Genomic DNA, 27,309 nt, shown 5'->3' on the forward strand with positions numbered 1-27,309 from the left:
CAGGTGAGTGGCAGACAGAGGAGCAGCACATTCGCACGGCAGCTGACACAGACGTGAATGAGCTGCGCATGTGCAAACAGAGTTGCCAAGGACCAATCACTAACTTGTATTGTTTGCTCCTCCTTTGTTTTAATTTAAACAATTTAATTTGACCATTATTTTTCTTGCTTATCACTCACTGTTTCCAAGATGGAGGATGTGTGCTGTGCGAGAGAAAAGAATAAGACATTCTGTCGCTTCTAACTTTCTCTCTGAGTGATCATTTGACATGTAAATATAGCCGAAATCACAGCACAGCCATTGTCTTTAACTTATGTTATAAAATCAAAATTTAAACAGTGCAGAGCAGCAGCTTGGAAATTGCTTGGAAGTGACTACTGGTTAACATGTAGTCTTGATGGGTGGCGTTTCAGTGAATATTTCATACTTGTTCCGTTGTCTGACAACAGAAACAGAACAAATATGTACATGAGAAGTATGTGAGCACAGAGAGTAGGAGAGAAGCAAACAGATGTAAATGGCTGACAAGGCAGAATGCAAATACGACGTGATGACGTCATGCATATGCTAATTAACGCATGGCGACATTTAGCGACTTTTTGAGCAGGCTTTCGTTACTTTTCATTGAAAGTAGTTGGCAACACTGCACCCGAGTCCGAGTTGCTTTCACATTCACGCGAATCGCGCTACAGTTCCACTGCAACCGAGCTCAGACCACCTCCTACAGGTAGTCTCGGGTTCGGTACCGCGGTGCGCTCCCCGGTCCGCATGACAGCTTTCACATTACCAATTTTTAATGCGAACCGTGCTCTGTTTCGAACTAAACTGCCAGTGTGAAAGCACGCTTAATAGTGAAGCGGAGCGCTACTCCCGGATGTAGCGGCGGTCTGCCTCCTCTCCTTTGATCCTCTTATCACCGGACAAGCGACCGAGATGGATGTTGTCAACCAGGTAGGGCTTAATCACAGCTATTCACGCAATTAATTATACAGATGATGCAAACGCTGTACTGTACAGGCCAAAAGACAAATGTTGTTATTTGGTTATCTAGACTGAACTGGACGAATAACGGAGTTGAAATGAATAGATATTTGAGGTGTACGAAAATACCAAGAGACGGTCTCGTTGACTTCCAGCGAATCGTTTTTTGTTTTGTTTTTTTCAACAGAAAAGCCATGCTATCCAAGAGAATTCGTGTGAAACCGAATAATAGCACTTTGCATGTAGTGAAATTGGCGACGGTGTTTTTATATCGTTGGACATGTATTTTCTGAGAATGAGAGAACTAGTTTCTGTTTCCAAAGGTAGAGCTATCATTCATATAGCTTAAACCGACTGTTTATATAGCCTTCAAAACATATTTGGGATGAGACATAAACAGAAACCTGTCTTTTATTTATCTGTATTTACATTGATCTCGGATTCGCGAGCAAAGTGTCTTTTGAACCGGCTCTTTTTAGTGATTTGGTCGAACCGATTCGCACAGCCTCACAAGATTGTCAGGTAGAACTTTGTGAGTGACTTGTTAGAACCACGAACAACTTATATAACCTAACAGAAAACATTCCGATAAAAAGTAGCATTGACTAAATGTGTTTTACAACAAAAAAATTAAAAGTTAAATTACAAATTCTAGGAACGAATTGGTGAACCGCCGTTTTTGAACGGACTGTCCGAACGAACCGACTTGCTACAGTGAATCAGACTTCCCAGTGGCATTTGCTCAGATATGTCGTTTATTAGTTACTACATGGCGACAGAACGGGGGTATCAAACTTTGGTTACACCAGCTTTCATATGGTTTGCGTGAACATAAAGTGAGAGGCGATATGAATGATGCTGGTACTGCATCAGTCTGCAGAGTGCCGCATTCTCCCGCACGCGGTCACTGCTCTCTGGACTTGTGCCTGCTGTGCGAATCAAATATATCGGGCTGTAGCCTGCAAATGCTCGTCGGTTGCACTTTCATAGAGGAAACGTTGAGATAAGCAGCTTTGACTAATTCTAATGCTTGCAAAGTCTCCCTCTAGTCTTGCGTGCGCTCTATTGGTCGCTTGCTCTGGACGCTGCGGCGGGCAGCTCTGTCGTCATCTCTGACGTGAGCAGGAACCGTCAGGTTATTATAGTGTACTGACGGAAAGATGGCGATTACACATACCTGCAATATTTACCACAATAAATGCAATAGATAGATAGATGGTTGGTGGGTGGATGGATGGATAGACAGACAGAGAGGTAGGTGGGTGAATGGGTGGATGGATGGATGGATAGATAGATAGATAGATAGATAGATAGATAGATGATAGACAGATGGACGGACAGATAGACGGTTAGATGATGGATGGAGTGGATGACATCCATGAGTGGGTGGGTGGATGGATGGATGGACAGACAGACAGAGAGATGGGTGGGTGGGTGGATGGATGGATAGACAGACAGAGAGGTAGGTGGGTGAATGGGTGGGTGGATGGATGGATGGATAGATAGATGATGGACAGATGGACGGACAGATAGACGTTAGATAGATGATGGATGGATGAGTGGGTGGATGGATGGATGGACAGACAGACAGAGAGGTGGGTGGGTGGGTGGATGGACAGACTGACAGAAAGATAGATAGATAGATGGACGGACGGACGGACGGGCGGGCGGGCGGGTGGATGGATGGATAGACAGACAGACAGAGAGGTGGGTGGGTGGAAGGATGGACGGACAGAGAGATGGATGGGTGGGTGGGTGGAAGGATGGACGGATAGATGATGGATGGATGGATGAGTGGGTGGGTGGATGGATGGATGGATAGACAGACAGAGAGGTGGGTGGGTGGGTGGATGGACAGACTGACAGAAAGATAGATAGATAGATGGACTGACGGATGGGCGGGCGGGTGGATGGATGGATAGACAGACAGAGAGGTGGGTGGGTGGAAGGATGGACGGACAGATGGATGGATGAGTGGGTGGATGGAAGGACAGACGGACGGATAGATGATGGATGGGTAGGTGGGTGGGTGGATGGATGATGGATGGATGGACGGATGGATGGATGGATAGACAGACAGATAGAGAGGTGGGTGGGTGAGTGGGTGGATGGGCAGACGGACAGGTAGATAGATAGATGCACAGACAGACGGACGGGCGGGCGGGTGGATGGATGGATAGACAGACAGAGAGGTGGATGGGTGGAAGGACGGACAGACGGATGGATGGATGGATGGATGGATGGATGGATGAGTGGGTGGAAGGAAGGACAGTTAGATGACGGACAGACAGATAGATGATGGATGGATGGGTGGGTGGGTGAGTGGGTGAGTGGATGGATAGACAGAGATGGGTGGGTGGGTGGATGGACGGATGGATGGAAAGATAGATAGATAGATGGATGGATGGATAGACAGACAGAGAGGTGGGTGGATGGACGGACAGATAGATAGATAGATTGACAGACAGATAGATAGATTTACAACTGCTTCTTGTCTTTTTGTTGTTGACATTATGTATTTGTTTTTCAGTTGGTCGCCATTGGGCAGTTCACAATCATCAAACAGCCGTTAGGATTCATTAAAGTCTTACAGTGGGTGAGTAACTGTAATTAAAGTGCTTGCAAGGCAAACAGGCTATTTAAATCTGTCATATGTTTTCTTCCTCTGCATACATTTCTGCAATTATTGTAGAACCTATTTTAACCCTGTTAAAATATTAAAATATCCTGATTGTCACCCTGCTTAAACTTTGTTTTGTAGACAATTTCAGGCTTAGATGTGTTTTATATTTTTGGTTTATACTTTCTCAAGAAATGTAAGATTACGTACACTGAATTCATTTAAGGGGCAGTCACACACATTTTTTCGGACACCATAACAAACCGGGATATGATGTCATGTGTGAGAGCTTCTGGTTTTAATAAATAAAAAATAACATATCATTTTATATTTAAAATGTATACTACTCATTTTCCTGCAACAATAAAAACACTCAATGTACATTGTTTTTTAAAATGTTTTTAGATTTAGCCTAGAGGTCAGTGTTTGAGGTTTCGATCTTCTGTTGGTCACACATCTTCTTTTTTTTCTTTCTTTCCTCTATTTTTTCTTTTCTTCATATTCAGGGCCGTAACTGCCATACACAATGTGGGGGACATGTTCCCCCCTCAACATTCATAATACTTTTTGTTCAAGATGGCGTTTTTACTTACCTTTGGTCCCTCCATATTAATATTTGGTAACACCCATGTTCATCCAACTACAGAATCTTTGAAATGTCTTAAAATATTTGAGTTTACAACATTTAAAATTTGTATGATTTATTTTATGTATTTATTTTTTACCGAAAACCTTTTGCTTCTCAAGCACTGCAAATCTAATTTTTCAATTACGTTTTGCAGTAAACAACACATGCACATGGTATTGTGCACAGCTTGAGTGGGTGGGAGTCCCTGGTGCTGCTTACGTAATCACAGTGCTGTGAGGAACTTGGTGGTAGTTTATAAGTGATGGTCTAAAGATCTAAAGAATCAGAGCTGATGATTATGAATCTTGTGAACATGTTTGCATGTGTGTTTGTGTTTATGTTTAAACTGTAGGCCTGTGGCTCTGGGAATGATTCAAAGTTGCATACTACACTGAGATATTATTTTTTCTTTGTATTGTATATTCAAGGTAAATAGTACATGGCAAATGCTAATTTAATGCAAATATTTTTTACCTGTCCTTCTCAAGCTGAAGTTAAAAAAGGATTCTAACAGTATTCACATAGTACCTTCTTATTATGCATTTATTTATTTTATTATCAGAGGTAACAGCAAGCTGAAGCATAATTTTTATGTACTTTACAAAACAAAATTGTGGTACTATGTTACATAGGTGGCTTTGCTGCAGTGTTGACATACAATGTTAGCCTACTGTTTTCACTGTTAGAGAGTGGCAGTAAACAAATTGCTTCTGAAAAGATTCCTGTTCACGCTTCAGTCAGTTATACAAGGCCGATCTAATGCACAGAAGAAATATCTTTACCTGGCTATGTCCCTGCAGTAATCAAATGCAATCCTACTGGATTAACTAATACCTATTTTATTATTACCCCACATCTGAATATGCTTCCCATCTAGCCTATGTAGTATGCCAAAAGCAGTATATCAAACAGGGGCGGACAGGCCATCGGGAGAACCGTGACTTTTCCCGGTGGGCCGACGCGAAACGGGGCCGAATAGGCTACGATAAGCTGAAATGGGCCACCGTGTTATGCAGAACGGGCCAAAAAATGGCACCGCGATATGCCGAAGGGGGCAGCCATATGCAGAAAAGGACAGCGACACGCTCAACAACTTTTGGGCCAGTTTCTATGTAAAATCCTGGGCCGATTTCTCTTCCCATTCCGCCCCTGATGTCAAATCAGCTGGGTGTCCGAATCCTCAGTTTTCATAAAACTGTTGCAAAAAACCCGGATGGTCTATTACATCTGCCGAGATTCTAAAGTGCACATCGACTAGACATTGTACCATCTCATAATGCCACTTGAGCTGAGGAGACGTCAGATTCAAAACACTGTAAGTTCTATATACAGTATACCAAGAAAGTTGTTCCTTGTGATTAAATTGTACTTGTTTGACAAAACCAGAGTAAATAATTTCCATGGTTGTTGTTAGTATGTCATACTTTCAGGTCACGGGACAATGCCTGTGGTCAAGAATTACGTTTTTCAGCAAATGCAGTACATACCTTTACAGTATGTGAATTTGGAAGCAGCTTTAGATTCTTGCCAACACTTAGTTGCTTTCCTGCAGCTATCACAAAATCAGTAAAAGTGAAAAAGGAGCCAGGGCTCATTTTACTGTAAAAGGCAAAATTATCAATCATAACTTTATCCAACCAACTTAACATTTGTTCCTAAACAGTACATACTGTAGTAGTTTCTCTTTTATCCTTTCTCATCAGTGCTTCATGTCTATATAAATATAATCACCTAGTGCTGGTAATTACCCAATTCATTTCCTGGCAAACTCACACAGCTCAGAATAATGAAGTGCTATCTTTAATATATCTGCTTGTCCCATATTAAACCAGTGACTATTTATGTTCTATAAACTTTAAAAGTTGTGGACAAGCTGTGCGATTGAGACTGTATATAGAGTGACCCCAAACCATACTGATTTTACTGTGAATTCTGCAACAGAATATCAAAAGTTCTGCTGCTCAAATTGGTCTGTGCTTACCGAAAGTCAAACCACTGCCCCCGGTACCTGAAGCTGGAATTGTTGTTGACCAGTTTTTGGGTGAAATGTCCACAGAGTGGCACCAAAAGCGAGTTGTATTTTAGTAGTACTGTCAGTCGATTAAAATGTTTTATCGCGATTAATCGCATAATTGTTCGTAGTTAATCGTGGTTAATTGCAGATTTTGAAAGTGCTTTTCCTATCAAAATGCATTTATTTCCTTCTTCGGAAAGAAAACAAAACAATATGTAACAATTTTATACTTCATTAACATTTTCCATGCAAAGCCCTCCACAGTATAAAGATGGAAATGCACTAAAATAGCACCTATTCAAGTAACATTAAACATTTCCCAAAGTCTAAGTGGGAGTTTGACAAATTGAAAGAACTAGTCCCCACATAGGTTGCATTTTCATTGTAATGGGCATTAAACTCTTAAACTGTTGTCCTCCACAATATTAATCTGCCGGCAGACTGTGGCTTTGTTACAGCAATCGCGAAGCCACATACATGATTCACATCAGGGTGTCAACGGCAACGTCAAGCATAGCTTTGAACTCATGAAAAGCGATTGCAGTCAAAAACGTCTCATTCTGCGTTTTGGTGATAGTTAAGACTTCGCGTGCTTCTGTGGTATTTAAAATGCGCCTTACTTACGCTGAAAAATACTTGATTTCTGTCACAAGTTCATTCTGGGCTTGTTTTGTACAAAAAATACCATTAAGAGCTCCTTTCCCCATCACTTTAGAACTGACATTGATTCACTGTTGTGTGTATTTGTTGTGTGTGCACCAGTGTAATGACTCCAGGCGGACACATCGCAAAGGTTTCATCCTCCCAACCAGTGTCTGTGCTGGTTTATGCTGTATTAACGGTAAATGCGTTAATAGTGATAAAGAAAAATTAACACGTTCAACTTTTAAAATTAATTGCATGCATTATCACGTTAATTTTGACAGCTCAAATTTTTTGATGTAAATGATGTAATACAGTCAACACTAATGCATATTTTATTAACTCCTTTACCCAAACCCTAACCCTAAACATAACCGTCAGTAGAGTAAAAATGTAATTTTAGAGCAAAAGTGCAACCTCCAAATTGCGCTCATCATTGTTTGATTACTGCCTGGTTTCCACAGGACCAGAACCTGTGTCTCGGAGGTAGCGCTAGAAGGAAATGTGTTCACATGAATTGAGGCAAAAATGACTGATGGGCTTAGCACTTGTACATACAGAATGAGGTAGACTTGCCATGATATCATAATTTTCACAGTGGTGTTGTGTTCATGCTCAAACCGACTAATACCGGTCTAATACCGACCGGTATTAACGCTGGTTGGACGCCATGCAGTAATTTTTGTTAAGCAATAGCCTACACATTAATGTAAGGCAGCTTGATTTCAAACTTTGAGCTTTATTTTTTATTTATTTTAAATAAAAATTCAAATGAAACTGAAAAAAATGAAGAGCAATTAAAATGTGTGTTGTTCAACTTTTTTGAAAAATGGCTTTCCAACAGTTGTGAAGGGCAACATCTCTTTGGTTACAAACCTAATTCATCTGTGCATTCTCTCCATCATGGGCTACCGGTCAGGTATTTTGTTGTTCGGGCAAATACATCACTTATTGTGGGTTGTTGCAGGTTTAATATTGATGTTTTATTACCTTTCATCCCAGCACCCAGTTTAGCTGCTTCAGAAGGGTAAAGACTTTGAATATGTGTGAACAAATTTGTTTTGTTCCCTCCTAGGGCTGGGCAATATGCAAGAAAAAATTTCATGATATTTTTATAAAAAATAATAATAATAATAATAATAATAATATTTTTTTTTTTTTTTTTTAAAATAAAAATATCATGAACATTTTTCTTGCATATCGCCCAGCCCTAGGAGGGAACAAAACGAATTTATTCATTTGAATAAGTGTTCTTGCTTTAGTGATTTTACATTGAAAATTAAATTAAAATTAAAACATTTTATTTAAAAAACGAAAAACTTAAACTAAAGACATTTCTAAATTCAAATTGCACTTCAAGCGAAACAAAAAAGCAATTAAAATAATGAAGTGGTAAAAAAAAAAAAAAAAAAATCATATATAACCACCTTTCCATTTACCGTCACACAAGTATCCGTCTATGACAACAGGCGGAAAATAACTAATACAAATTAAGATCTAAAAACAATTATAAATGTAAACATAATAATCATAATGATGATAGTAATCACTGAAATATAAATCATGCTTCGAGGTGAATGTGTTTTTGTATTATTTTATGATTTAATCACAGGCTATATATAAAGTGACCCTGCAGAGTTGCGCTCACAACGAACTGCTCTGTGGAAATAAAGTGAACTGAACTCAGAGCACCTCCTGAGCTGAGATGTTAGGAAAGAGTAAGAACCTTTTACATACGCGTGTTCCACGAGACTTCACGCCTCCGAACAAACAGCGCATCAGACATGCGCATGAACGGCTTTTCTGTCATCTGTTCTTAAAAATATAATAAAGTATGTTTCTTGAAGCACGTGTCTGTGTGTCTAACAACATTTCTTGTGTCATTCCGAGACGTCTTACAGTTATCCACCATACACATTATATTCGCTACCTGCAATTAAACGTCTTCTGTCAGTGCAGAACATCTGGCTTTCAGTCCGTTATTTAGGTTCATTTATCATGGGTCACAAACATTTCATTGGGCAACTATTCTTTATTTAAGGCTAATCTCTTCATTAGGCTGATATTAGAAGTTCCATTCATAATGTTTCCCTCTTTTACCCGGTATAAAATTTCACACCAGTGTTGTCCTGTGTACCGAGTAAAACCGGTAACATTTCACGTGATCATGTGGACACCTCAAATTTATAAATGTCTTTTCATGATGCTGTTAAAAAAATACAAAATAAATTAAACCAGTTAACATTTATTTTTACTGTAAGAAATATAGTACAAACTCATGTCAAGCAAGGGTTTGTTAGGATTCAAAATAGGCTATAAAACAAGAGATATATTGTTTAAAATTATGACTCGGGTACAAAAAAGTACAGAAAGTATTGGGACATTTTTGGATGTCAAACTTTGTTGAATACACCTGTGTGAACTTGAAGGGAACTGACTTCATACATCCACCAAAAATCACCTTGAGACCAGCTGGTTTTAAGTCACTGCATAAATGGCTAAGTAATGTGAATGTTTCATTTGTTTGCAGATGCCGCTTGTTTGGATTTTTCGTATCTAATGCAGTGGCATTCAGACATTTTAAAGTGTGACTTAAGTTTCCAAGAGTGTCCAAATAATCTTTAGGGCAACTGTACATGCACCTGTTTTCTGCCTGTCTGTGTACATGCACTGTATGACCTTAGCATGTCTGTGTGTGTAATGTGTAGTAGTTTGGCACAGCGCGTGTAGAGAGTGACAGATGGTGAAGCACCTCAGTAAGATTAATTGCCGGATTTTCTATTCAGTCGGATCTTCCTGCAGTGAAGGGGGGTATGGTAAAAATACTCTTACCGACTAATCTGTGTGTGTTTGTGTGTGTGTGAGCACGTGTCTGCTCCATTGTAAGACTATTGCATTTAAAGTGATACTTCACCTCAAAATAAAAATTCTGTCATTATTTACACAATTTCATGTTGTTCCAAACCTCTTTGACTTTCTTTCTTCCTTGGAACACAAAAGGAGATGTTAGAGAGAATGTTTGCCTCAGTCACCATTCACTTTCAATGTATGGACAAAAGATGCAATGAAAGTCATACAGGTTTGGAACGACATGAGGGTGTATAAATGATGACAGAATTTTCATTTTTGGCTGAACTATTCCTTTGAGGTGTTCCATAGTTAATGCTGTAATTCCAAAGGATTAATTTAACGTTATTGTGATATTTCGTGAACACCCAATCTTTGTCACCTTTGTCACTCAATTGCTAAATTTCCATGGCAACAAGTGCAGCACGGTAGCCAGGAAAAGCTGCATTTATTTGCTCAATGTGTGCTTGTGTCGGCAGTACTTTCTGATTTGTTTAGCAGAGAAAAGGTGCTGTAAATGCTGTGATCGTATTGGTTGACAAGTGAGAGGATCAAGGATGCAGCAGATGGAGAAACACTGCAGTTGGCTGACACATAGAGAACACACAAACACACACAGTAACACGAAACCACTTTGTAGTTTTTTATTTCTGTAATTCCCTGTGACTTATCAAACAATCTTCATTTCATTTCTCACATTTTTCTCCCCTTTTCTCCCCAATTTGGAATGGCCAATTCCCAATGTGCTCTAAGTCCTCGTGGTGGCGTAGTGACTCGCTTTTTAGGGAGGACGAATCTCAGTTGCCTCCACGTCTGAGACCATCAATCCGTGCATCTTATCACGTGGCTTGTTGAGTGCGTTACACGCACAACTCGCCACGCGCCCCACCGAGACTGAGAACCACATTATAGCGACCACGAGGAGGTTACCCCATGAGACTCTACCCTCCCTAGCAACTGGGCCAATTTGGTTGCTTAGGAGACCTGGCTGGATTCACTCAGCACGTTCTGGATTCAAACTTGCGACTCCAGGGGTGGTAGTCAGCGTCTTTACTCACTAAGCAACCCAGGCCCCCCCCACTCTTGTTTACTAAGCACTGCCATTTACTGCTGTGCATAGGAAACACCAAATACTCCAAAAGTGTGACAAAACGGTGCTACTTTCTTTGTAGATCTGACTATATTTTTGGATTTTATAGTTTTATCCACTTTAGTTTAAAATGTAATGCAATTTTGTTAACAGCCATATATGTTCATTACAGGGATAGACTGGCCATCTGGGGCACCGGGACTTTTCCCGGTGGGCCGGTCTGTCGAGTAGTGGGCTGAATCACCTAAATGGTTGCATTTGGCAACCAACATTCACAACGGTAATTACAGGCTTTTCAATCCACACATCACCATTCCTATTACATTACAGTTAGTAACACTAACTGTAGAAACTAGGATGTTTTGGCAGAAATATTTTATATATTTACAAATAATGTTACTATTATTATAATTACATTATATTAGGGGAATATAAGTAACTTTTAAGGCAGTTGTTTTTTAGAGTTTCTACTTGGATACTGTTTTTCATTACAAATTCCACAGTTTGGTTTTTAGAAACCATAATTACATCTGGTAATGAGAAGCATGGTTTTACCTGTGATAACCATGATGTTACTAATACCATAGTTAAAATCTGGATACTGTGCAAGAACTGTGATCAATTTTCATAAGGGCAAGTACCAGGGGTGTAAAGTAATGAATTACAAATACCCATGTTACTGTAATTAAGTAGTTTTTCCTAGGAATTGTACTTTTTAAGTAGTTTTAAAATTGTATACTTTTACTTGAGTACATTTTAAGTGCTGTAACTGTACTTTTAATGTGCTATTTTCCCACCGTCTGTGTTCACCACTTCCCTGTCCTGATTTTATTTTTATCTGTCAACATGATTGGCTAGGGAGAGTCTCGTGACTCCTGTCAACTCAAATCACATGTATAAACTCTTGAAGGGTAGCTGTAAATTTGGCGCCAACTGTTATGGATGTGGAGGATGCCTCAAACACATTTCAACACCTGAACACCACGGCCGCACCTGAAAGGGCTTTTCGCAGTGAAAAAGGCCAATTGCTTGACTGTGCCGTGTGAGTTTAACTTGCTCAAGCCAGATATCAGCATAAATCCTGCCTCTAATTTGAAGAAACATATCGAGATAAATTTCATATTTCTGTTTACTAGATTCTGTGTCTATAATGTAGCCTGTAAATTAGCTTTCTATCACTGAGATTATTGGGTTTTTAGAGAGATTAAGGCAATGTTATAAATAGGGCTGGGCGATAAAACAATCTTGATGTTTATCTGAGAAAAAAAAAAAGAGAGAGATGTCCTCAATATCGATGATGAACTATGTTCTACATCTAGACAACCACTGGTTGGCTGATCTAGATAAAAAATAAAAGATTGACTTTTTATTTCCTGATGTCTGTAGCTGTGTGCTGTTTGATTGACAGGCGGCTAATGTATGTGCGCTAATGCGGGTACGTGCCTAAATGGTCAAATACACTTTATAATTCCGCCAATGCCCGTCTTGATGAGGCATTAATGTAAACGCAGTCAGTTTGGTCTAAAGTGAACATAAACAGTGGGACAAAAAGAGTATTTGCATCAAAATGTTAGACTTGAAGTGTACATGTTACCGAATAGAGCACTGTCTAGTAGGCTATGTCATATAAAGGCTATTAATCAAACAACAATAACAAGGAAACAAGAAAACCACTCACTACTTTTGGCTGAATAACTTGAGGAGCTTTAAAAGTATTAATGTAATAGAATAAAACAGTGACATTTTATACATTTTTACATTTTTTTTTTTAAATATTGTTTGTTTTTTAGTAATACCGACCCCTGATGTAGAGAGAGTGTTAATTTATATAATAAATTTCCAGGAAAGTAGAGATGATAAAATAATTTATAATTATGCTTAGCCTTTATCAAGTTTTTTCTAATGCCTGATAGAAAAGCATCAACCTTTGTAGAGCAATACTTCAGGCAGAATATTCCACCAGTCACAAACCAGAAAATTGTGCATCATGCATTAGAATGAGAACACAACTATTTCTGGGCTTAAAAGATACAAGAACTAAATCAAAGTGGAACATTGTATCTCAAAAGGAGGACAATGTGGCACCCAATTTGGAATGCCCAATTCCCTATGCGCTTTTAAGTCCTCGTAGTTGTGTAGTGATTCGCCTCAATCCGGGTGGCAGAGGACGAATCCCAGCTACCTCCGCATCTGAGACCGCCAACCCCGCGCATCTTATCACGTGGCTTGTTGAGCGCGTTATCACTTGAGATATAGCGCGTGTGGAGGCTTCACGCCATTTGAACTAGCGAACTCCAGGGGTGGTAGCCAGCGTCTTTTACCACTGAGCTACCTAGCCCACCCCCCCCCCCCAATGTGCTACTTAAAGAAATAGTTCACTCAAAAATGAAAATTCTCTTATCATTAACTCACCCTCATGCCATCCCAGATGTGTATGACTCTCTTTCTTCTGCTGAACACAAATTAAGATTTTTAGAAGAATATTTCAGCTCTGTAGGTCCATACAATACAAGTGAATGGATGCCAAAATTTTTAATGTAAAAACTTAGTGAGGTTTCTTACCAGATGTAGTTTTGTTGCAGTTTCTCCCAAAGACAAACTCAGCTGAGATCTGCGCCATGTTGTTTTGTCACATGACTCGGTGTGTCAAAAGTTTAACCCTTTAATAACAGCTTAGAGTCTTCTGAACTGATATCAGTCAGTTTAAATTAAATTAAATTATGCATACTGTAGCCTATAGCGAAGCCAAAATGCAATGTCCACATATGTGGGCGCGGGGTCTCAGAAGGTTAAAGAAATCAGACAAAGCAAGAAAACCATGTTTCCATGACATTTGAAATGATCGAGTTATGCTGCCTTCATGTGCTATCGGAATTATCGTTAATACGAGTGTGAATGACCCCTCAAGACATGTGCACAACACGAGCGCATATTGGATAAGCCGGTAAGAATGATGGTAAAGGTGTTTTCATGCAACATGAAATCAGGGCAATGGGCAAAAATCTACCAGTTCGATTGTGACATTTTTTGCGTTTACATTTGTTTACGTTGGATGTAAACAACTTTACCGGCATTCCTACCGGCTTATCCAGTGAAAGTAAGTGTTTAAATCTATTAATTCCATGGCCTGGTACCTGTCATACAAATGCAAATCCATCCCAGCGATCTTCATAAAATAATAATAAATTCTTATCCAGTAACCACAGATGACTGTGACTGGTCTGACCAGCGCTGAGAAAAGTAATGTACCACGCAGGTCACGTGACGTGGCAATGTCTACGTGCTGTCTTAGCAGCGGTCGGAAGAACATTTTGCACCTGAACAATGACACTGAGAAACATTAATAGCTATTTATTTGAGAATATAGAGTTAAGAATTTAAATATTACAGTTATTATTTAGATTTAGAATTGTTATTTGTTTACCAATCCATTTTCAGGACCTGTTTCACTCTAATTTCCATTCTACCTACTTATTTTATTTTTATGGTATATATGTACTGTACATAACTCACACACCTTTCTTTTTCTTCCTCAGTTCTTTGCCATCTTTGCGTTCTCCACCTGTGGCGGTTACTCTGGAGTGTTTCGTCTGAGTGTGGAGTGTAAGAACCGCTCAGAGAGTGACCTGAACATCGAGGTTGAGTTCGGCTATCCGTTCAGGTCAGTGTTCAAGTCATTCCCATCCAATCAGGTCACAGCACAGCAAACACATGTCCTAAATTAATATCGACAATTTTCTTTGAGTCACCCAGTTCACAAATGGTGCTGTAGTTCTGGCGTACAGTCAGGTATTTTTTCATGACGCTTAAAATAATTTCTGATTCCATAGGAAAACCTTTTTTAAGTGTTAAAATTCTTTAGAAAACCAAGAACACAAGAGGGCTTCACTTGTCCTCTGTTAACAGATGACACCTAGAACCTATAATGTGACATTAAAAACTTTTTGAATCTCCAAAGAACTTTGTTAAACCTATAAAACAGAAATTAATTGTGTTGTCATCTAGGGGGCCTGGGTAGCTCAGCAAGTAAAGATGCTGACTACCACCCCTGGAGTCATGAGTTTGAATCCAGGGCATGCTGAGTGACTCCAGCCAGGTCTCCTAAGCAACCAAATTGGCCCAGTTGCTAGGGTGGGTAGTCACATGGGGTAACTTCCTCGTAGTCACTATAATGTGGTTTGCTCTCGGTGGGGCACGTGGTGAGTTGTGCGTGGATGCCGCGGAGAATGGCGTGATGCTTCCACATGCGCTATGTCTCCGCAATAACACGCTCAACAAGCCACGTGATGTGCGGATTGACTGTCTCAGACACGGAGGCAACTGAAATTTGTCCTCCGCCACCAGGATTGTGGCGAGTCACTACGCCACCACGAGGACTTAGAGCGCATTGGGAATTGGGCATTCCAAATTGGGGAGATAAAGGGGAGAGAAAAAAAATTGTGCTGTCAAATCTTTATTTTCACATTTAGTTCCTTTTGAAGGAAATCCAGTATAATGTGAATTAAAAGGAACACATTTTATGTTTGGTGTCGATGGAGTACTTGAGCCTTACCAATGGGGCTGTGGGGGTACATCAGATAAAAAAAGTTGGCAAACACTGATAAAGGCAATTTAAGAACACTATACAGTGAAAATGTTGTTGATAACATTGAAGAACACACAGATCTGGACACATTCACAGATTCTCTTTCTCCACAGACTGCACCAGGTGTGGTTTGATGTTCCTACATGTAAAGGGCCAGAGCCAGAGCGTCTGTTTCTTGTGGGAGACAACTCTTCTTCCGCTGAGTTCTTTGTCACCATCGGTGTCTTTTCCTTCCTTTACTCAATGGCAGCCCTCTCTGTGTACATCTTTCTCCTGGAGAAATACCACGAGGGAAACAAAGGCGCTCAGGCTGTGAGTCTTCTCCGGGAAAGCAGTTTGAAAACAATGTTTATTTTTGCAATTCCTGTGGTGGTGCAGAAATTTAAACTGTAACCCCCAATCATTCAAAATTAACATTTTATTTAAAAAAACAGTCCCCCTCAATTTGATTATGAATCAAATGTGACTGGTTCAGGATCAGTATTGTTAATTCTTTCAGTAGTATGTCACAGATGACACTGTTTCTTGAGAATTAACCCTTAACGAAACCTGCTGGGGGCGTGGGTAACTCAGCGAGTAAAGACGCTGACTACCAACCCTGGAGTTCACGAGTTTGAATCCAGGGCCTGCTGAGTGACTCCAGCCAGGTCTCCTAAACAACCAAATTAGCCTGGTTGCTAGGGAGGGTAGAGTCACATGGGGTAACCTCCTCGTGGTCGTTATAATGTGGTTCGCTCTCAGTGGGGCGTGTGGTGAGTTGTGCGTGGATGCCGTGGTGGATGGCGTGAAGCCTCCACACGTGCTATGTCTCCATGGTAACGCGCTCAACAAGCCACATGATAAGATGTGCGGGTTGATGGTCTCAGACGCAGAGGCAACTGAGATTCGTCCTCCGCCACCCAGATTGAGGTGAGTCACTACGCCACCACGAGGACTTAGCGTGCATTGGGAAGAAAAAGGGGAGAATATAAAAAAACAAAACAAAACCTGGTAGCTGAAATGGTTGTGTATTGTTCTGTTGTTCCATAGGATTTTGTGGTGACCGCTATCTTTACCTTTATGTGGTTGGTGAGTTCAGCAGCGTGGGCCAAAGGTCTCTCAGATGTAAAGAGGGCAACCGACCCTGATGAAGTCATCAACCTCATTGATGCGTGTGATCGTGAGGAGAATCGCTGCAAAGAAATCCACGAGCCTGTAGTGTCTGGCCTTAACACATCTGTGGTGGGTACAGTATATATAATAGTACTGAATTTTTACACTATATATACTTCTTTTCCTGTCAAAATGCATTTATTTCCATCTTAGGAAAGAAAACAAAAAATATGTAACAATATAATGCTTTATTTAAAAAAAAGATGTTTTTGGTGGGGGGGGGGATTTTCTCCCCTTTTTCTCCCACTTTTGGAATGCCCAATTCCCAATGTGCTTTTAAGTCCTCGTGGTCGCGTAGTGATTCGTCTCGGTCCGGGTGGCGGAGGACAAATCCCAGTTGCCTCCGCATCTGAGACCGTCAACCCGTGCATCTTATCATGTGGCTTGTTGAGCGCGTTGCCACGGAGACATAGCGCGTGTGGAGGCTTCACGCCATCCACCGCGGCAACCACGCTCAACTCACCACGCGCCCCACCGAGAACGAACCACATTATAGCGATCATGAGGAGGTTATCCCATGTGACTCTACCCTCCCTAGCAACCGGGCCAATTTGGTTGCTTAGGGGACCTGTCTGGAAACACTCAGCATGCCCTGAGATTCGAACTAGCGAACTCCAGGGTTGGTAGTCAGCGTTTTTTACCACTGAGCTACCCAGGCCCCCAATATAATGCTTTATTAACGTTTTCAAAACAAAGCCTTCCCCAATATAAAGATAGAAATGCACTAAAATTGCACCAATTCAAGTAACTTTTGCCTAAGTCTAAGTGGAAATTTCACTAATTGAAAGAACTAGTCCCCACATAGGTTGCATATTCATTGCAATGGACATTAAATCCCTTTAACTCTCATCCTCCACAATATTAATCTTCTTGTAGACTGTGGCCGCTTTGTTACTGCAGTCATTAAGCTGTGTTCATGATTCGCATCAGGGCTGGGGAATCAACACATAGACCGTTTGCAAACAAAAATGTCTCATTCTGCATTTTGGTGATAGTTAAGACTTGGCATGCTTCTGTGGTAATTAAAATGTGTCTTACATAGGCTGAAAATACTTGATTTTTTCACAAGTCCAATCTGGGCTTGTTTTGTACATCGAATAGCATTAAGAGGTCCTTTCTCCATCATTTTATCACTGAAGCGCTGATGTGTGTGTGTGGAGAGATTTTTTTTATTTACTGAGATGACCTCCGTGGCTCTATCATAGCAGAGAGCGTAACGGTCAACTAGTGTGTTATGACAGTGCTGCCGCTTTATTATATTTTATGCTAAGCTTGTAGGCTCCCCTTGATAGAAAGGCACTGGTGTGTTGTGATGTGTGCGTCAGTGTAATGAGTCCGGGCGGACACATTACAAAGTTTCTACCCTTCCCAACATGTGTTTATGTTGTTTTAACGGTATAACAGTAAAAATAAAAATTCTGTCATCATTTACTCTCACTCACGTTCCGAACCCGAATTACTTTCTTCATGTTTGACGTATACATGTGCGAATGAAATTTAAGAGCCACAATGGAGACCATGATTATCCATGAATAACAACTTTATTCGAGTTTTATTTTTCATATATTAAAGAGATGATGCAACAAACATAGAACAGGATTCATTACTTCCACACTGAAATTTCATAAGATGCAACTGGCTACACACAACACATAGGCTACACATAAGCTACACATATGTATTTTCTCAGGCACTTTTTGAGTCTAAATAGATACACAACTTATTGTGTACATTTTGTGTATATATACATAACATAATTTCAGCAGTACACCAAATGACAATAGTCATATCATACTGTCCATGTGTTACACTTGCTATAGTTTACTTCCACGATGCTTCTTTGTCAAATAGCAAATTAAAATGTAAATCAAGTCAATCACTGACACATCATCGCCACCTTGAATAAGATATAGCATGTATATGTATGTGTACATGCATATGGAATACTAATAATTCACCATTGTCACACAGAAAATCAGTGTAACATAGTAGTCATTTGTATGAATATAATACTCATTTCTCTTGTAATAAACAAATAAATATATATCATGTTAGTAAACTTATATAGATATGAAATAATCATGAATATATGATTTATGGAAGGGGATTAGTTAGATTATTACATATCTCAGGTGTTTAATGACCCTATACACTTTTGGTAATCAAGCAACACATTTATTTTTTTCTTTTTGTTGGTTTGTTTGTCTTGTTACACTATTCAGAAGAGAAAGGTTGAGGAATACTAAATAATTGTGGGCATAACCCCAAAAAATGGATGAGGTACAGGGGGTGGAATGAGGTCAAAGGTCACTAAAGACCCGAGGTATGCATTAAAAGGTTAACTGTTCTTTTATAGGGATCATGAAATGCTCTTTTTTTTGTCATTTAATTATCTTCCCTGAGGTCCCCTGATAATGTTAGTGAAGTATTTTTTGCACCAAAACAATCATAATATAGTAATATATAATCATTTTCCACCCTGACTCTGGCCCTCTGACTGAAACGCTTAGTTTTGGCCTAAGCGCCTCCTTAAAACTTCAGCATAAACGCCCACTGTTATGATTGGCTAACAGCATGCAGCCCCTCGAAATCAGCCATATTTGAAACTCAGTCAGAAAAGAATGAACAACCCCACAATGTTATAAAACTACATTTCAGGGTTTACACATAACGCACATCCAACACTTTGCATCCAAATATATTAGATTGCTCATCTCAAGCACAACAGTTAACACTCAGCACCATAAACTATCAAACAGTCATGACATTTGAAATATTCATGAATGAAATGGTTTACTTACTGTTTTGCATCGGGTCCAAGTGTTTTTAATTGCCCCATCCTTCAATAATAGTTGCTTTGCAAAGCTTGAATCGTATTATGACTGGTTCACAAGCAATCCACACTGACATGAGGCAAAAAAACATGCAGTCCACGATGAAATACGATGAAGACAAATCCACATGACCTATACACATACTCCAATGCATGGTGTGAACTAGACACACACATACAGTATCACGTCATCGGAAACGTATCAAAACGGTCAAAGACGACATCTAGTGCATGTTTACTTCTCCTCTTCAGAGTTATAACTTGACACGTGTCTTTTAAAAGCAGTGCGAGATATGTATCATGCCGTCAAAGATATCTGTCTAGTGCATGAATATATACAAAAATCATTTTAAATAGTCCAGATGGGTCCCCTTTGGTGTTCAGGAATTGTGAGGCCACAGTAGGCCTGTCTGTCCTGCTGTCTCTCTCTGAGTACGAACTGATTCACCAGTGTGCATTTATGTAAAAGTAGGCATTGATGTTTTTTGCTGTAGAGGCGGTCATGAATTAATGTACCCCTAGTGATGTAGGGTATATGAGGAAGTAGAGAATGAGGCATTTTTGCAGTTTGGTTTCAATTAATGCTTTTATTGCATTGGGGATAAAGTTTTGAGTTCTGAAATTGACATTGTTTTTATAGTAGAAAGACCTCTTATATGTCAACATATCAATGAAAATTTGATTCCTCATGACATGACCCCTTTAATAATAATAATAGCAGTATTTGTCATCAGATTTGTGATCAAAGATGATCAAATGAGTGCAAATGTGCAAGTAACCAGATGGCTCATTTCTCTGGTTCCTGCAGGCGTTTGGATTCTGTAATATGGTGCTGTGGGCAGGGAACCTGTGGTTTGTCTTCAAGGAAACAGGTTGGCTTGCAGCCTTTGCTGGCACTTATGCGCCCTCTGGAGAAAAGCAGCCAGCACCAGACTCCATCGGCCAAGGTAGGCACAGTCAAACAAGTCATAGGCCTTCTTATATTCTTAATTAAAAAATGAATATCGGCTTATATCACCACACTTAAAATGGAATACATAGATAATAAATGATTAACAAACTTAAGCCTTCATCAGCCAAGTAATAAAGGACAATGCATCTGTGTTCACTTCTGCAGTTAATTCAGGATGGACTTCTAAGACATTAGTCATTAATCTTACAGTTCATACAAAATCTTTTTGTATAAACACTGGCCCCTAACACTTACTTAGTTTAGTCATTTTAAATCATGACTTGTACTGCACATAAATAACAAATATTGGCATTATATTCATGCTGTTAGCCAGAGGGGAACTGGCCCCCACAGTGAGCCTGGTGCCTCCCAAGGTTTTTTTTTCTCCATTAACCAACATCTTATGGAGTTTTGTGTTCCTTGCCACAGTCGCCTTCGGCTTGCTCACTGGGGCTCTAAATACAAATATAATTTACTTATTTATTCATTTTATTCTTTATTTTAAGGCACAATTTACAATTATGTTTTTATTTAACAGCACAATGATGACTCAAAGACATTATTATATTACAGCTTCTTTATCTGTTAAAGCATAATTTTCTATAAAGCTGCTTTGAAATGATGTGTGTTGTGAAAAGCGCTATACAAATAAAAATGACATGACCTACATAGATTTGTAGCTGTTGTTTATACTTATATTTGGGTTAAAGAATTGTCCATGTTAAGCCTATTTTTAGGACCTTGAAGATTTTTTTTTTTTTTTTTGCATTGTAGCATTATTTTCAAGAAAATTATGTACATTTCCCTCACTAATTTGAATTATTGTAATTAAGCAAAAAAAAATTATTCTCTTTATTGTAATTCAAAATATCTGTAATACATTAATGAAAATCATCCTGTCTGCTCACATTGATTTTTTCATCTTAAAATTGGCATAATTTAAATGAACTTTAGTTCGACAAATGCTACCATGATTTGTAAATACTTGACAATTTATATATGTAAAAAAATTAATAATATTTTGCATTAATGTAATGAGAATTAATAGTGCACAACAGTTGGGTTTCAGAAGTAAATATACCATTTATTTTTCTCCATAGACTAATTCATTTTTAACAATAATTTATAAACCTCTAAAGACAGCCCTACCATGAGCTCTGAGGTTGTTAAATGATACCTGTTATTTCAATTTCATAAAAAAGAAAAAGTTTAATAACAGAATTCCTCATGGAGAACTATGCTACCCATGATCCAGCAGAGAAAGATCCACCAATCAGAGAATCACGTCCACTAACATGACACACTGTGAATGATGCAGTCAAGTTTGTCTTCCCACACTCTGAAACTATTTATATATTTGAATCAATCTGAATATTTTGCAAAATACTTTAAAAATATTAATTCAATGCTTATAATTAACAGATTTAAATAAATAGATGTAATATTTCCATTTAATTTGGTTACATCATTCGCAACGCTTCATGGGATTATAGTTCATTCCCTCATTAAGGTACACAGTCTTGTATCTTTGTTTTTTTTTTTTTGTCCGATTATCAAATATTTTTTGCATCAAATCAAAGTTTATAATGTTGTGATTCACTTTGGAGGTGGTTTGTTTGGTTCATGACTTAGAATGCTTTTATGAGGACTTTTAGTATAAACCCTATGAAAAAAATTAATGAGAAAAATACTTCCGGAACTAGGGTGGCTAAAAAAGGGGGTTGGCACTGTTGCGCGCTATTGTAATTCCTAATTGTCAAGAAAATAATATCACAGCGCAAAAAATCTTCATAGTCCTAATAATAATCTTCATTTACTTTATGCTAAATATCATTTTTTTTTTTTTTTTTTTTTTTGGGGTGAAATATGACCTAGACAAGTTCTTGACAGGTTTCATGAGATTCACCCTTTTTAGGATAGTTGACATTTGAAATGATTGACATTTTGAAGCATATTTGTCCAACTGGGACATGCCCCGATAATCCATCATCCTCTTTAAATATGTTCTCTGTTAAATGTATTATTCCAGGCTATGGGCAGGAAGGTTATGGACAGGACCCATATGCCAGCTCCCAGGGTGGGTACCAGCCCGACTATGGCCAACAGGGGGGTGGATATGAAGGTGGAGGCTACAACCAAGGAGTGTATGGTCAGGGCGAACCCACCTCCTTCTCCAATGAGATGTGAGCACAGCCACAGTAGCTGAAACTCTGCACTGGTGAGTGAAACCAAATATTTAGGTGTTTTTATCTACTTTTAAAGGGATAGTTCACACAAAAATGAACATTCTCTCAAAATTTACTCACCCTCATGCCATCCCAAATGTGTATGACTTTCATTCTTCTGCTAAACACAAACAAAGATTTTTAGAAGAATATTTCAGCCCTGTAGGTCCATACAATGTAAGTGAATGGTGACCAGACCTTTGAAGCTCCAAAAATCACTTAAAGGCAGCATAAAAGTAATCCATAAGACTCCAATGGTTAAATCCATGTCTTCAGAAGTGATATGATAGGTGTGGGTGAGAAACAGATAAATATTAAAGTCCTTTTTTACTATCAATCTCCCCTTACACTTTCACATTTTGGAAGTGAAAGTGGAGATTTGTAGTAAAAAAAGATTGAAATATTGATCTGTTTCTCACCCAAAGTGATTGCATCGCTTTAGAAGACATGGATTAAACCACTGGAGTCTTATTGATTACTTTTATGCTACCTTTGTGTGATTTTTGGAGCTTGAAAGGTCTGGTCACTATTCACTTACATTGTGTGGACCTACAGAGCTAAAATAGTCTTCTAAAAATCTTTGTGTTTAGTATAAGAATGAAAGTCATACTCATTTGGATTGGGAAGAGGGTGAGTAAATGATGAGATAATTTTCATTTTTGGGTGAGCAATTCCTTTAACATTAGGACATTATTTATGCAAAACACAAAATGTGAAGTGGGGTTCAAAAGTTTGAGACCACTAATGAAATTTTTTCTGTTATGCATTATTTTTCTAAATCAATACAAAATGTTCATTACTATTTATATAACCAGTCTAAACTTTAATTGACAAATGTATGAATTTGAGAATTTCTTAGTATTTGGTATTTCCTGCTTTTGCATTAATGACAACATGCATCTAAGTTGCCATGGACTCCACATGTGCAAAACGTAAGTTATGTCCATAACTATGGATCTATGAGACCGACAGATGACCATCACCATGGTCTTTTCCTGAATGACGCCATTCTGCTGCCTATCCTCGAGACCTAATGTTAACAAAGTTAGGTGACTGACATTAAGGGGTTGGCTTACCATATAAACATCCGGATGAGCCGACCACTTCCTCTTGCCTGGAACACCTCAACTCTTCCCGAGTGACAAGAAATGGTGACGGTCATCGTTCGGTCTCATAGATCCATAGTTATGGACATAACTTACGATCTGTTTCGACCTCACTCAGACCGTCACCACGGTCTTATCCTGGATGACAAGTACCATCAGTGTCATGAGGGACTGGTACCATTTCCCTCATCACCCCGTTTAGCAGCAGATAAAACAGTAGACCCCAAAGAGCCTGGGTTTGCCACATTGATCTAATAAAACTTTGTGGAAGTGCATGGAGTACTCCAAGAAAATGCTGCACAGATGTCTGAGAGTGCCACCCCCTTATGTGCCGCCCAGGACATAGCCATACTCCTGGTGGAATGAGCCACCAGATCACATAGGATTGATATGTTCTGGCTGGAATATGCATGTGCAGTTGTGTCCACTATCCAATGAGACAATCGTTGTTTAGATATTGGCTGACCAATACACTTTCTGACAAAACAAACAGTTGTGTGTGTGATTGTCACAAAGGCTGAGTGTGCTCAATATAGGCACGCAACGCCCTAACAGTGCATAAGGATGGAATATCTAGACTTGTCCCCAAATAGAAGAGGTCAGGATGAAAAGGCTCAAGCTCAATTACCTGATTCACTGTGTTAGGTTTAAGGACCTTGGGTAAAAAAGACGGATTTGGCCAGGGGGAAACCCCTGCATTTTCTGCCTTACGTCTCAGGCAGTCTTCACTGACCGACAAGGAGTGTAACTCGCTTACTCTCTTGGCTGAGCAAATTGCAAGGAGAAAGACTGTTTTCAATGTCAGCGACTTGAGGTCAGCTTGTTCCAAAGGTTCAAACGGGGCTTTAGTCAGTGACTGCAAAACTAAAGTGAGGTCCCATGAGGGTGATTTCACAATTCTCTTTGTGCGCAATCGGTATGCCCCCTTAAGAAACTGAGACACCAAAGGGAGTGTGCCAATTCTCATACTGTCCACTAAAGCATGGAAGTGGGAGATTGCTGCAATATAAACCTTTATTGTATTAGTCGCTCTTCCCGAATCCACTAGTGATTAAAGGAAGCGAAGGACAAAACTGATGCCACAGTTGGCTGTGTCCAGCTGTTGGTCTTGGCACCATTTTGAAAATACGTTCCACTTGTTAGAATAGTTACTCCAGGTAGAAGATGCTTTAGAACTACTTATTGTCCTCAAGACCAATTCATCTAAATCTTGAGAGAGGGACTGAGCAGAAGCCATACCCAAACTTGCAGCAGATCCAGCCTTGTGTGCCAAATTTGACCTCCCCTTTGGGAGAGAATGTCAGCTCTTTTTGGTAACGGCCAAGGGCAACCTTGAACCAGATGTAGGAGGGAAGGGAACCAATGTCTTTGGCCACCTGGGAGCAACCAGTAAGACCTTGTGATGGCCCATTGGCACCCTCTTGAGTACAATTAGAATTAATGGCAGGGGAGGGAAAGCGTACAACAACCCTCTCGGCCACTCTTGAGACAGTGCATCTATCCCCATGGGGACCTTGCTGAACTTTCAGAGAGAACCACATGCTGCAATGGGTTGTCTTGGCTGTCGCAAATAGATCGATATTGGCTGTGCCGAATTGATCCCATATGAGATGCAGCACCTCTGGGTGAAGGCGCCACTCTCCCGGAAGAGGTCCGAGGCAGGAGGTCGGCTGCCTGGTTTGCCACCCCTGGTATGTAAACTGCCCTGAGAGAGGAGAGTCTCGGAAGGGCCCAAAGAGAAGCTTTCTTGTCATCTGAAGGCAACGCACTGATCTGGTGCCACCTTAGTGATTGATGTGATACACCGCGGACATGTTGTCTGATCTCACCAGAACATGCTTGTTCTGTATCAGTGGGAGGAAAGCCCTCAGCTTTCCAGCACACTGATGTGTTCTAAGGTCCATGGAAACTCCCACACACCTCTGATGGTCTTGCCTTCCCACACTGCTCCCCACCAAGGAAGCATCTGTTGATACCACTTTAGGTCTCGCCAGGATGTTCCCCAACGTGACCCCTTGCAATAACAAACTCTTGCTGTTCCAGGGGCATAAGGCTTCAATGCACTTTCGTGTAACCTTCAGGTTTACCTGTCTGTGCACTTTTGTGAATTTGGAAGCTGTTCAGCCACCGTTGTAATGGTTGGGCTCTGAGAAGACAGAGTTGGATCACATTCATTGCTGCTGCGATTATACCCAGCAATCGCTGAAATTGAACCAACTTCATTTGCTTGTACAAGTGGAAGGACTGTGCCAGAGTGGACCGTTTTACAGTTCTCTGAGGTGTCAAGGATGCGGTTATTAGCAGATAATTCAGGGAGAGCCCAATGAACACTGCCTGCTGTCAGGGGTTTAAATTGCTCTTTTCCAAATTTAACTTGAGTCCGAGATACTGGACATGTTGGATCACTGTCTCCGTGTCCTTCATGACTTGGTGGCGAGATGTTGCACAAATCAGCCAGTCGTTTAGATATGGCAGGATTTTCAGGCCTGCAACCTGAAGAGGACAGAGGGCTGCCGACACTACTCTGGTGAAGACCCTTGTAGAAAGGGAAAGGCCAAATGGAAGGACCTTGAATTGGTAAGTTTGACCATGAAAGGTGAAGCGAAGGAACTGTCTGTGCTCTTGGCAGATGGGTACATGGAAATACGGATCTTTCCGGTCTATGGAAGTGAACCACTCACCTGGTTCTATGGATTCCAGAATTTGTGCTGTGGTCAGCATCTTGAAGTGCAATAATTTCAACGTGTTTAGTTGTCTTAGGTCCAGGATGGGCTAAAGCCTGCTGTCTTTCTTCGGCACAAGGAAGTAGCTCGAATAAAACCCAGTGAGCTATTTGTTGGGTCTTACCTGTACAATTGCTTGTGTCTGTAGCGGAATTGTAATTTCATTGGCCAAAACTTGTACCTGGACTGGGTCCTTGAACATAGTCTTACGGGCCCCTGAGAAGGTGGGAGGACATCGCCGAAACTGTATCCTGTATCCTTTCTTGATGGTATCGATTACCCAATGATCTGATGTAGTTTTTTCCCAGCTGTCCAGGCATAGCTGGGAACATGCTTTGGCAACTTTTCTGAGACCACTATGCGGGGCCTCCCCGGGGTCCAGAAACCCTGGGAGTACGTTTTTTCGGAAGTGCTCCCTTAACTGAAACGCAAGACTGGCCAGTTTGTGGAGCCTGATAAGACTGTCTGGTACTTCTGTCAGGTGGCTGGAAGCCCCTATTTTGTCTTCTGTTGTACCCCCATGGTTCCGGACGGGGGAAGTGAGGAGGTTGGGGGGGTTGAATATCTCTATAACCATACCTGTGAATCAGGGTGAAAAACCAGACTTGGCACGACTGGCATGTTAGTCAAATCTCTTCTGATGGTTTCAGGCAGAGATGTCCCTGTAAACTGTGAATGTGTGAAGAGGGCTGTTTCAACTAGGCCCATAAGATCACAATCTTCCATATTAACCACATTTTTCAATGTGGCCAAAACTATTACCAGGGCATTCCCAGATCGGGCTGCACGAGTGGCTGCTTTATATGCTTGGCACACTAAACAATCAGCCTTCTGGCATTCTTTGCCAGGACAGTGACTATTATCCGTAATCCAATCTGGACCCAAGGAGGTTAGAGCTGCAATTTCCCCCA

At 40.2% G+C, this 27,309-nt stretch overlaps 1 protein-coding gene across 2 annotated transcripts in view; it reads left to right on the plus strand.

Moving 5' to 3' along the window:
• The first annotated feature begins 608 nt into the window (after positions 1-608).
• Positions 609-27,309, plus strand: part of LOC127415128 (synaptophysin-like) — a 31,402-nt gene continuing 4,701 nt past the window's right edge. Inside the window, exons 1-7 of one of the 2 annotated variants that reach the window (XM_051653699.1) lie at positions 616-951; positions 3,512-3,577; positions 14,359-14,483; positions 15,521-15,719; positions 16,437-16,628; positions 20,201-20,339; positions 22,374-22,562. In XM_051653699.1, coding sequence (XP_051509659.1) covers positions 934-951; positions 3,512-3,577; positions 14,359-14,483; positions 15,521-15,719; positions 16,437-16,628; positions 20,201-20,339; positions 22,374-22,531 — 897 coding nt within the window. In that variant the 5' untranslated portion in view covers positions 616-933 and the 3' untranslated portion in view covers positions 22,532-22,562. Of the gene's footprint in view, positions 952-3,511; positions 3,578-14,358; positions 14,484-15,520; positions 15,720-16,436; positions 16,629-20,200; positions 20,340-22,373; positions 22,563-27,309 lie in introns of both variants that reach the window. The other variant, XM_051653700.1, reaches the window with a different exon arrangement.

This window comes from Myxocyprinus asiaticus, chromosome 24 (genome assembly GCF_019703515.2).
Source record: "Myxocyprinus asiaticus isolate MX2 ecotype Aquarium Trade chromosome 24, UBuf_Myxa_2, whole genome shotgun sequence".
NCBI lineage: Eukaryota > Metazoa > Chordata > Actinopteri > Cypriniformes > Catostomidae > Myxocyprinus > Myxocyprinus asiaticus.